The following is a 12,342-nucleotide window of genomic DNA, read 5'->3' on the forward strand; positions in this document are numbered from 1 at the left end:
GCTACTCATAATAGTCAGATTGCACTTCATTCATAAAGTCTGTGAGTGGATTGTTTAGAGTGTGTGGCATGTGTACATTACTAAATGGATAGCTCAGAATAAACTAAATTGAGCATTTAGTGACTCTTTTATAATATGTGGTGGGTAGCTATGTAAGAATGTGCTATGTAAAATTTGGGCTGTATTTCAGTAACAGCAGGTCATTAGTGAATATTTCTCTGAGGCCCCATAATGAGAGCCAGGTGGAACATCCCCAATACTGACTCCAGATCAGCCCAGAGAAGTTCCGAACTGTGCATGGAGCATCCACATCTCAGACTGCAGAATTCATCAACATTGTTTTGGTTGAGCAGTTGTCATCATGTTTAGATTACAAACAAGAAGTGACTGTCATTGGAAAAAAAAAATATATATCCCATAAAAAGCATGCAAGTAAAAACATCCAAAAACATTCACAAACATAAAAAAAAAAAAAAAAAAAAAAACTTCCCAACTGGATGTTTTCTGCATTGTGTCTTGGTTCACCTTGGAGCATGTCTGAGCTGTCTGATGTTCAATTCTGGGCAGCAGTTTAAAGGGCTCCTTAAAAGATTAAGTTTTGTTTGCTAGAGATCTTGTAGCATAAAAAAACAAACAAAAAAAAACTATATTGATGTATTAGAACAAGCTGGTATGTGGTCTTGTATTAATCTGTTGCTGTTTTGTTTGCGTGTACACATAGATTGCCCCTGAAAAGTATTTGAACACTTACGTCACAACGTATTACTATCAATGCACTAGCCTCTGTACATATTCTTGTATATACTAAGGGTGCATTTAAAGCTTAAGTAGGTAACTTTTGTAAAAATGTATTTGTGAAACCTGTCAATAAGCGAGTACACCATGAATCCATTTTCCAAACCATGTTTTTAGCTTGTCCTGAATCACTAGGGTACACCTATAATAAGTGTTTATATTCGGACTATTTTAGATTGCTTCGGGGGTACTGCAGCAGAGTAGCCCAGTACCTTTGTGATTTCTTCATTGACGTAAACAGAGAGAAGTAGTTCCGGCCAAGATGTCCTTCCGCAAGACACAAGCAGTTCTGTTTATTAACCGCTAGAGCGTCAAAAGTTACCAACTGCAGCTTTAATAGTGTTTGCTGAGGTTTGCTTATAGCTATAATACAGTATGAGCATAACTGCTCTACTTAAGGTTGATTATTTCAACACACCCCTAACCGTAATTAGTCAACTTCAGCATGTAACTCTTCCGTCACTGTTCTACAGGCATAAATTAACTACAACAACTCCACCACCTGCATGACATCGTTAACGACCAACATGGTTCAAATGAAGGATGTGCAACAGAGTTAATATGGAATCTGGAAAAAGTTGTAATTAATTCCTTCATTGTGCAATGTATTGTGTTGCATAAGCATTGAGTTATACTGTTGCTTTTACCCTGGAAACTCACTAGCAACCACATACTGTAGTAGCGCCTACCCAACAACCCAGGGTTATGGTTCCTTTATTACCAATGCACTCCAACAGTTCTGTGTTTGCAAACAGCGTGACAAATTTTATATTTGAAGTACAGTATAGTTTCTAATTAGTATGACGTCTTATTAAATAGAACAGGCAAAGCAAATTTAGAAAGCTAACATATTTATCTTTCTTTCCATATATATGCAAATTTATTTAACATCTTTTAACTTTCACATTTGAGTGCATATGAGTCCCTGGGGAATTCCAATGAATGACTTAAGAGGGATCTCACAATGAAATCATAAATCATATCATAATATCATGCATCAGCTCATACATGGAAATAAACCAACATAACACAGAATAGAAATAGCAAAGTAGTCTTCAGATTTTATGTTCATCTCAGACTGATTAATTAAAAAATATTACTCCACCACCAGTTTAACATCATTGGAGACAGGCTCTATTGTTGAACCATAGCTAGTTAATTTCTCCAACGATGCAACATACTTGGTACTTAAGCAGTGTGTAAGCAGCGGAAACACACTCCAGAACAATTGACTGTGAGTTTAGTTTGTGCAAATGCCACTCACATTTTTTCATAAAAATCACAATGAGAATTCGGTTCATAGGTGAATACACTATGAATGCAACAGTATCCTCTTTGTGTCTGGCCTAACTGAAGACTTGTGCCCTACTTGTGATGTCAGTATGAATAGTGTGTGAGAAAACAAACAAAAATCCCTGTTTTTCTTCCCCTCAGCATCGGATGTGAGTCCTGCTGGATTTTTGAGGTAGAGCTCCTGACCACAAGTCTCAAAGTAAAGACTTCAAACTGAGAGAGTGTACACAAAACAAAGCAGCAGCCGACATAGAGGAAATACCAGAACTGCTCTTATTTAATAGAGATTTCAGAGCAAATATCGCTATATTTGGGCAAATCTGCACTAAACTGGACCTGTCACCGAGAGGCCAGTCTTGACGTGCTCCTAGAAACACTTGCTGTATGGTAAAGTTTTTCTTTTAAAGTTTTTTTAGCATTGGAATTTTTGGAGGGGCATCTGGAATCAATCTGTTGTCTAAGCCATCAAACCGTATAAATGTGTATATTCGATCTGAAATCCATTGCAGCTTGCAGTAGTTAGCAGTTTCCTCTGAATTTTGTTTTTGCCTGTGAAGTGGATGTGCGGCACTGCTGGTTTACAGACAGAGAGGAAGATTGTGTTTCATGATTTTACTCTGGTCTTCTTCCAGTGCACAATGTTAAACAATTTCACTGAGATGTGTGCAAATGAAACAAGCCAACATTGGTAAAAGAGAGGCTGAATGGAGGGAGATTATCCATACGGTGTCCTTATTAGACATGGTCAGCACACAGATATGTAATGGTTGATAGAACCAAGAGAAAACAAGCAGAAAGAGATCAATAAAGTGAACACGAGAGAGTCTGAGCTCTGGAGCACTTCACAAGAAGCACAGTTGTACCGCTCCCATAATGACTCAGGCATTTGTGTTCCTTCTATTATAGACGGATCAGGTGCTCTTTTCATCATGCTGATCTATAACGGACACACATTTCAATGATGTAAAAGACAAAGACTTCTCAGGATGAATGAAAACAATGCATGATAAGTGGTGGTGCATGCTAAGGCAAGTTCAGCGCTAATTTTGCTAAGCAGGTTAAGAAAGTTTTCAGTGTTCAAAAACTGTAATATAGTAATAGTATAGCACTGTACCATGCCCATAAATTTTTTTATTACTGGTTGCTCTTTATCTTTACAGTACTGACATGAACTTATTGTGTACTTATCTAAGAAAGTACTGAGTAATATAAGATAACTACATGGGCTACAGTTAAGTTTAGGGGTAGGTTCTGGGTTAGTACCTAGTTATTACCGAATTATTCTAATCACTATAATATGTACATATTATGTATACACAGACCAAGGCTGTAAAATAAAGTGCTACAGTATTACCCAATTCTGAAGTGCCCAATTTTGCTTTCAGAGGGCCAGTGTGCTGTAAATTTTAGCTTAAGACCTGATTCAACATATTAAATATCTTTTGGATTACAGCAAACATCCAGGCCCATCTGAATGCTGAAAAATGAAGGCAACAAGGCACATACGTAACTAATGATGGGAACACTTCTTGTCTACAGAGACACCTTCATCTGATCACATTTCAAAGGCAGCATAGATGTCGCCTTTCCTTCACTGTTGATAATATCCCACTATCCTGGGCATTTGAGGCTGTGGGTAGCGCTAAGAAATAAAACAGATCTGAAAGTTGCACTCGGTCGACATTTTGTGTGTACTGTATGCTTTTGAATAACTTTTGACTTCATATTGAGCAAGACATTAGAACTTAATAATAATAATTTTATGATCATTTAGTTGTCACCAACAGTTTCCCCATTTAGTATTAAAACATTATACTGTCTCAGAAGTCTGTCTGAGTTTAGGGAGGCATCTTCAGATGCAAACACTGTCTGTCATTGCCTGATACGGCAGCAAGGCAACAAGTCAGCTGCCTAAGCTTTCAGATCCAGCCTTGGATTACAACAAGCCTCCATGATGTTTTTGTGGCAGACTGGAGCTTAAACTCTGACTTTGAGTCTAAGACTTTGGCTCTCCAGGAGCTAGATTCGGCACTGATTACCACAGTACAATATCCAACAGTCCACTGTAGTAATCCTTCCATGGTTAATTATTGCACTTATTATAATCATGAAAGCTTTATGACAGAAAGAGAAGTGCTGCGAGTAGGTATGATTTTGTTGTTGTTGTTGTTGTTGTTTTTTTGTTGTTTTTGTTCATCACTCATTAGACACACACCGAACGTTCCCAGGAAATAAGTAAAGGGAAATCTCTGCTGTTTGGTCTATAAGTAGGGCAATGCTGATAATCAGTTACTGAGTAACTAATAATGAAGGTTGTTCCTGTCTCTGTTCACTGGGTTTTAAGCATGTCCAGAATGCTGTTCATATTTGTCTCACTGAACTTTTTTAATTATGGAACTGTCTCGGCTTGCTTTACACACCCAGTAGCTTCCTTTGGTCAGACAGAGGAATGTTCACTTGTTTGCTTGGACGGTCATGTTGACTAATTACTGCTGATCTATTTACTGAGTTAATGTGGTTGTATGCTGACACAGCACAGAAAGACATACTGTAGTTACCTTAATGCATGTTTCTACAAATCTGATATTTCTGGGGAGTTTTTATCTCTTAAAGGATTAGTCCACTTCCAGAGTAAAACAAATCTTATTCACCCCCATGTCAAGTCAAGTCAAGTCAAGTCACCTTTATTTATATAGTGCTTTTAACAATACAGATTGTGTCAAAACAACTGAACAGCATTACATAGGAAAATATTGTGTCAATAATGCACAAAGGCAGTTCATTATTGAATTCAATGATGTCATCATCCAGCTCAGCTCAGTTTAACTAATATCTGTGCAATCAAGTCGACAATATCGCTGGGATTTAAGTGACCCCAACTTAGCAAGCCAGAGGCGCCAGTGGCAAGGAACCAAAACTCCAGACTTATATTAGTGTAGATGCCATTCTTCTAATGATGTAGCGAATACAACAGGTGTTTTTGGAAGTGTTCCCGGTTCCAGTTTTCCTAATTAATGCAGCCTAAAAATCCATTAACGGTTTTGAATATTAAAAATGTGTTACTGTGTTATATGTAAGCAATCTTAAAGAGATGGGTCTTTAATCTAAATTTAAATGGACAGAGTGTGTCTGCCTCCCGAACAATGTTAGGTAGGTTATTCCAGAGTTTGGGTGCTAAATAGGAAAAGGATCTGCCGCCCGCAGTAGATTTTGATATTCTAGGTATTATCAAATTGCCATAGTTTTGAGAACACAGCGGACATGGAGGATTATAGTGCAATAAGAGCTTGTCCAAATACTGAGGTGCTAAATCATTCAGGGATTTATAAGTAATAAGCAATATTTTAAAATCTTTACATTGTTTAATAGGGGCCTGTGCAGTGTTGACAGGACCGGGCTAATATGGTCATGCTTCCAGGTTCGAGTAAGACGCTGCTGCATTTTGGGCCAGCTGGAATTTGTTTATTAATTTTAACAACACCCAATAAAGCATTACAATAATCTAACCTTGAGGTCATGAACAGATGAATTCATGTTTTATTTTTTATTTTTTTGCATTTGACATTGTGTGCATAGGTCGCAATTTAGATATTTTAATATGTAAACATTAGGGGTGTAACGATACGCGTATTCGTATTGAACCGTTCGGTACGACGCTTTCGGTTCGGTACGCGGTACGCATTATGTATACCGAACGGTTCGTTGGAGTAATTAATTATATTTGAAAAAAAAAAAAAAAAAAGAGAGAGAGAGAGATAGAAATATAATGATATGCGTTCAACAAGGTAGCCCAATAACCCAAACAACGTAACAGGCAACGCCCCTGACACTCCCGAAGAAGAAAAAAACACCATCTTATATGTTTATGTTAGGCTACTCAGCAGGCGCTCGCTCACTCAGTACGCGCTGAAGGCTCGTTGCAAAATAGCCAATGCGTTTAACAGACTAGAAATGAGAAGATCCCCCAATAACCAACAGGTCTGGTGTTTGGGTGCACTTTGGATTCCCTTTAAGCTATAATGGTGATGGCAAGAGAGTGGTGGATAAAAAAACAACGGTATGTCGCATCTGCAACATGACAGGGTACACCAGCGGGAATACAAAAAAAAAAAAAAAAAAAAAAAAAACACCAGCGGGAATATCTGGGATATATGCGTCAGTACTATCTGGGAAAAGACGAAAAAAAGGAGAAACATGCACGCAGCAAACTATCCCTGCAGCATTTAGACACTATAGCTTACAGGGAATCCAACCCAAACACCAGACCTGTTGGTTATTTTAGGATCTTATATTTCTGGTCTGTTAAATGCATTAGACATTTTGCAACGAGCCTTCAGCGCGTGCTGAGTGAGCGAGCGCCTTAGGGGCCGTTCACATATCGCTCCTAAAAACGCGTGGAAAACGCTAAGCACGTCTTTCTCCTCCTTTCCAAAGCGCTCGGGCAGAAGCGCTCATGAGGCGTCTGTCTTTGCTAAGCAACAATGACGTGCTCTCTCCATGAGACGCGGAAATTTCAGCGAAGGATAAATGGATTTGCAGCTCTAAAAATCGCTTGCAGTAGCTCTGCTACTAAATTTATTTCAAAATTGCAATCCATATACAACTATGATCAGCTGTTCCTTCATCTTGGCTGAGCTCTCAACCTTGTTACGGGAAAGGATGAAGCTGATTGGTTGGTTCTTGTCACATGACCCGCGGTGCGCTTGCGGCATTCTGAAAAGTTGAGATGTTTTTACATTTTGCTGTATCTAAAACGTATCGAACCGAACCGAACCGAACCGTGACATCAGTGTATCGTATCGAACCGAACCGTGAATTTTGTGAACCGTTACACCCCTAGTAAACATGCAGTATTACAAATGCTAGAAATGTGGCTAATGTCATGCAAGATGTTCATGTCTTCCTGTCTTCAGTCACAAATAAATTAAGGTTTCTGAGGAAAACATTAAAGGATTATTCTCCATGTAATGCACTTAAATGGGGATCAACGGTTTGAAGGTCCAAATTGCAGCTTCAGTGCAGCTTCAAAGGGCTCGACATGATCCCAACCGAGGAATAACCGTCTTATCTAATAAAAAAATCTGTAATTTTCTAAAATAAATAAATATAATGTATATTCTTTTTAACCACAAATGCACATATTTTTATTCAGAAAATACTCTTTATATATTTTTTATTCCTGAATAAAGATTTCCTGATAATTTACTCAGCCCCAAATCATGTTCATGTCTTACTTGCTGTGTGATCTCTGTCAGGTACGTGGTTTTCCAGAGCCCCAGGTTTGCTGGTTTAGGAATGGGAAGCTACTGATAGCAGGAGATCATTATTCCATGGAACAGAGTGCTCGTGGGACCTTTAGTCTGGCGGTCCAGGATGTCCAGGATGAGGATGGAGGACGTTACACATGTGAGGCTGTCAATGATGCTGGGAGCCGCCAGGTAACCGTGGAGATCATTGTGGAAGGTAAAGCATCACCATGATGGGCTTGAGGTTTATCTTGAATGAGTGTTCTAGAAAGATCTGAGTCATTAGTCAGTGTTAGGGTTATAAAATAATCAGCCTGTCCTCCAACCAATATGATCGTAAAGGTCGTTTTTCCAAATCCCTGAAATACGACCCATCAGAGCGTATACTAGAAGTGAGCTCCTATCGACAACAAGACGTTTTCATATTAATGTTTTAAACTCTTTTATTTGTGCTATAATTTGGGTCTCATGTAGCTTAGTTGGTAGAGTATTATGTTATATGACTATATGTAATCACGCGATCATGGTTTTGATCCCAAAGAACGCGCGTACTCATAAAATGTATATGCTCTATAAATCTTAATTTTGCATGATTTATGTGAGGGGTAGGTTTAGGGGTGGGTGTGATCGGTGTAAAAACTCCACACATTCCATTAAAATAAACGTGCATTTTAATTGGTATTTACATTATACGTCATTTCATGACGACAGACGCAACACGATACTGTCATTATTTTTACACTCACTAGAAAGCACTTAACATTAAAACTTAAATATAGGTTGTAATAAGATGCTAGAACAAACAACCTATATGGTTGTTTTTTGTTGGAGGAAAGGCTCGAAATAATCTATGCTGTACATTAACAAAAAAAAAAAAAAAAAAAAAAGATAGAATGTCAAGAAGTCCTTAGAGAATATGTTAGATTAAGTGCATTTGTTGTACATCACTGGATAATATGTTCATGATAATATAATAACAGATACCGATTAAGCAATTTTATTTTTAAAAATAAAAATAAAACATTGCTAAAAAATAATGGACTTACAATAACAATGACATAGTTACCATATATATAATACTGTTTGCAGCTCCTCAAGAAGCCTCAGGAGCTGAAAAGCAAAATTTAAAGAGACAGGAATTAAAACAGAGAGTTTTAGACAGAGGGTGAAAAGAGGTGCTACAGCAATGTAGCAAGCATGTGTTAAGCATAGCAACAAAATGTAGTAATAACCAAATGTAGTTCTTATATATTTTTTCTGCCTGGACAAATGAATAATTAAGAGGACACAGGTGAACAGTATGAGGGAACTAAGAAAAACAGGTCAAACAGGGCAGACAGAAAACTGACAGACAAAGCATACATATAACAGTTCATCCCCTCCTGATAAGCCGCATCCTTGTGATGCATAGAGTCCAACTGAGGAGGGTGTGCAGGGGTTCAGGAGGAGGGTGTAGAGAAGGAGAAAGGCAGGGACTGAGAGAAGTTGATTGCAGGAGGAACCATGGTGAAAATGGAGGGAGGAGCAAGGAGCAGAATTAGCCAGGTGGAGATCCAGAGACCAGCCAGGACGGTGACCCACAGTGGAGTCGCCGGAGGGAGGAGCCATGTTGGAGTTAGAATTGGCTACACCAGGGGTCTGACTGATGGAAATGGAGCCGCTGGAGGTGTAGACTCAGGTGGAGCCAAGCAGACGAAGAGCCAGGGCGAGACCCGAGGTCCGGAGGGCCAAGGTAGAGCTTTCAGATCAAGAGCCAGAGGGAAGGAGGAGCTTGACAGAGCCTGAGATATAGAGTGATGAGGCGAAGTCAGAGGAGTGGGTTTTAAGGCAGCGGATGGTCAACGACTGACCAAAGTGGAGCCAGCAGGACGAGGGAATCCTGTGGAGCCAGTGGGATAATGGGCCACAGTAGAGACAAAGGAGCTAAGATCCAAGGCGGAGCCGATGGGTCAATGGACCGAGGTGGAGTCCAGTGCTCAGAGGCTCAAGGCAGAGATAGGGGATCCTCATGCCTGGGTGGAGCTGGAGACTGGAAGGCCCTAGGCAGATCTCAGCACCCAGATAGTGCTGACTGAGGGTGAGCTGAGGGACTGTCAGGAACCAGCGAAGACAGGGTTAAGGAACTGGCTGGCATAAGAGGAGGTGGGAGAAGGAACTTAAGAGTCATAGGGAGTTCAGGAGCTGTAGGAGAGCTAGACAGAACCAGCGGAGATTCAGAAACACAGGGGACCAACCCGGTCAATAAGATCCTCCTCAAAAATGTCCAAAAATTTCCTTAGAATATTGTACAGTGTCCAGCTGCAGCTCACCCTCAGTGGAGGGAGTGTGAATGGGACTTTCCTCCAACCCCTCGATCTCAACCAAAACTCCCTTAGGGATGGATGATGTTGCCAGCTCACACACCTGGTCAGACCAATCTAGAGGCTCAGGTTCCAGGGCAATGATCAGTTCAGTCACAGGTTCTTGTGCTGGCTCTCCTGTCACGGCATGATAGGGTTCTCCAACTGCAGCGGGCTCAGGCAATTTCTCTGTGCAGCAGGATTATGTTTGGCTAATGTCTTCCTCAGCGGGGCAAATGGAAAAATACAGTCCATTTTCCTCCAGCACCCTCTCTACAAAAGCGGCAAAACTCCCTTGAGAATAATCGGCAGACAGTTTTGCCTTGGACGAGGTGTTCAGTCCGACATAATTAAATGTGCATAGGCAGTTGTTTGGGTAATGAGATGGATGAGATCTAGAAAGTTTTGTGAGGTCCTCAAAGGAGTAATCCCCTTGTTCAAGGGAGCATAAGAGCTAGGAATAAACAAAAGGCAAAGGAAACAGACAAGTCCTCTGCACCTGTGTTGCTACCTAGAATTAAACCACACCATGCTGGTTTGATCTGACCAAACTGGCCTCCTGTCTGAGCCTGGTTTCCCCTAAGGTTTTTATCTCTATTTCTGTCACTGATGGAGTTTTGGTTCCTTGCCACTGTCACCTTTGGCTTGCTCAGTTGGGTATGCTTGTCTGATTTGAAGAGACACTTTTAAAAGAGAGCTGAACTGGATGATGACTGAATCATCAATGAACTGACTTTAGATAATAAAATGATTCTGTTAGTGTCTACTTGCATCATTGGCACACTATTTTCCTGTTTGACACTGTAAAGCTGCATTGACACCATCAGTATTGTATAAAGCGCTATACAAATAAAGTTGACTTGACTTGACTAATTAACAGGACACAGGTAAACAGAATGGACTAATCAAGGAAAACTAGTTCAAACAGGGCAGACAGAAAACAGACAGACAAAGCACACATAAAACATGTTTTCACACAAAATTACAGTATGGTCTTTTATGAGGGTTAGGACTTTTTTTCTTGGAGCTTGACTTTTTAAACCACTTTCTTTCACTGTTTGACAAAGAGAGGCTTAGACTTTCTCTAACATTTCCACAGAAAGTTATACAGACTTTTGGGTGAACTGTTCCTTTAAAAATTTATTGTAACAGTTGCATACAGATGTTCATAAAGATTGCATATTCCTATACTGAAGTGAATAATCTCAGTACAAGAAATACAAATTACACCTCACTGCATACTTCAGCAGAAAGTTTGTAAATATTGCAGCATAGAATAAACGCTAAACTGTACACTATTTTAATATAGTTTACTTTGCAGTTTACCCTACAGTGCACATACTTAAAAGTTTACATTATAGTGTATACTACATTCCTCATTTTTACTATTTTTGCCTATAGTAAACATGTCCACATTTAGAGATGCAGCACTACATCTGTTCTGATTTATAGACTAATAAATGCCTAATAAACTTCATTCGACATACTTCACAGAAACACATATGGAGCCGTTCAAGTGCTTTACAAATAGCAACAGATAATAGCATGCAGCTCAAGCCATGTTTATGAGGGAAGGAGAGATAGAGAAAGATGAGGGGGAAATGATAATATCTGCTTTTAATGTGTATAATTAATTCTGTGTGTTTATGGATAAGTGTATACTTTGTTTTTTGAGTATTGTGATTATCTTTTTCCATCACACACAGGAAATGCAGGAAAAAAATACAGTCTTCCTTCCTCCAACAGAGCAGGGTGAGATACATACTGCCTAGAAAAAGGACATGCCATTCATGAATATGAAATACAAAACATACTATATCATTTTGTTAATGAGTATACATGTTTATGCGGGTATATATATATATATATATATATATATATATATATATATATATATATATATATATATATATATATATATATATATATATATATATATATGAATCACAACAATACATTTAAATTAATTATTTAATTAAAGCAAAAAAGCAAAAAAAAAAAAAAACGAGATTATCGCAAAAATTAATTTGTGATTTTAACTTCTATATTTTATTGTCTCCATATGAACAAAATCATGCTATATTAGGATTCTGGAAGTTAGACAAAAAAAAAAAAAAAAAAAAATTGCACAACTTTATAGGCACATGTAATTTCTATCAAATTTGCAAGAAACAGCAAAATTTATGTAATAAATTATATACCTGGATTTAGTCCTGTAAATTAATTTGTTTTCTATCTTCTGTCTCCAGTGGATTGCTGGGTGTTCCTGCAGTAGAGAATAGACCCAGTATCTGGGGTGAAAGCCCCCCAAAGTTTGTGACTAAACCTTCTCGCCTGTATCTCAAAGTGGGACAGAGTGGCAAATTCTCAGCCAAGATCACGGGACGACCCCAGCCACTGGTGCAGTGGTATAAGGTGATACACCATTATGGAATATCTAAAATCACAGGTTGAGCCAAAATATATTAATGCATTTTCTTTGTTAGGGAGAAGAGAAGATCCAGCAGTCTGATCGCTATAACATGTTTGAGAGGTCAGGAATGCATTTCCTGGAGATTCGCCACATATGCTCAGAGGACGCTGGTGTGTACACCTGTTTGGTGGCTAACAGTGCCGGGAAAGCCTCTGCAACCACCGAACTTATTGTCCAAGGTAACACAGAAAGAGAA

The 12,342-nt window shown here is 39.0% G+C and overlaps 1 protein-coding gene across 2 annotated transcripts in view; it reads left to right on the forward strand.

Annotated features, from left to right (window-relative positions):
- mylka (myosin, light chain kinase a) overlaps positions 1 to 12,342 on the forward strand; it is a 74,073-nt gene that overhangs the window by 26,672 nt on the left and 35,059 nt on the right. For both annotated transcript variants that reach the window (XM_052606905.1, XM_052606904.1), the window contains exons 3-6: positions 7,344 to 7,551; positions 11,380 to 11,425; positions 11,923 to 12,088; positions 12,160 to 12,325. In XM_052606905.1, coding sequence (XP_052462865.1) covers positions 7,344 to 7,551; positions 11,380 to 11,425; positions 11,923 to 12,088; positions 12,160 to 12,325 — 586 coding nt within the window. The remainder of the gene's footprint in view (positions 1 to 7,343; positions 7,552 to 11,379; positions 11,426 to 11,922; positions 12,089 to 12,159; positions 12,326 to 12,342) is intronic.

The sequence above is a fragment of the Carassius gibelio genome, chromosome A9 (genome assembly GCF_023724105.1).
Source record: "Carassius gibelio isolate Cgi1373 ecotype wild population from Czech Republic chromosome A9, carGib1.2-hapl.c, whole genome shotgun sequence".
Lineage (NCBI taxonomy): Eukaryota > Metazoa > Chordata > Actinopteri > Cypriniformes > Cyprinidae > Carassius > Carassius gibelio.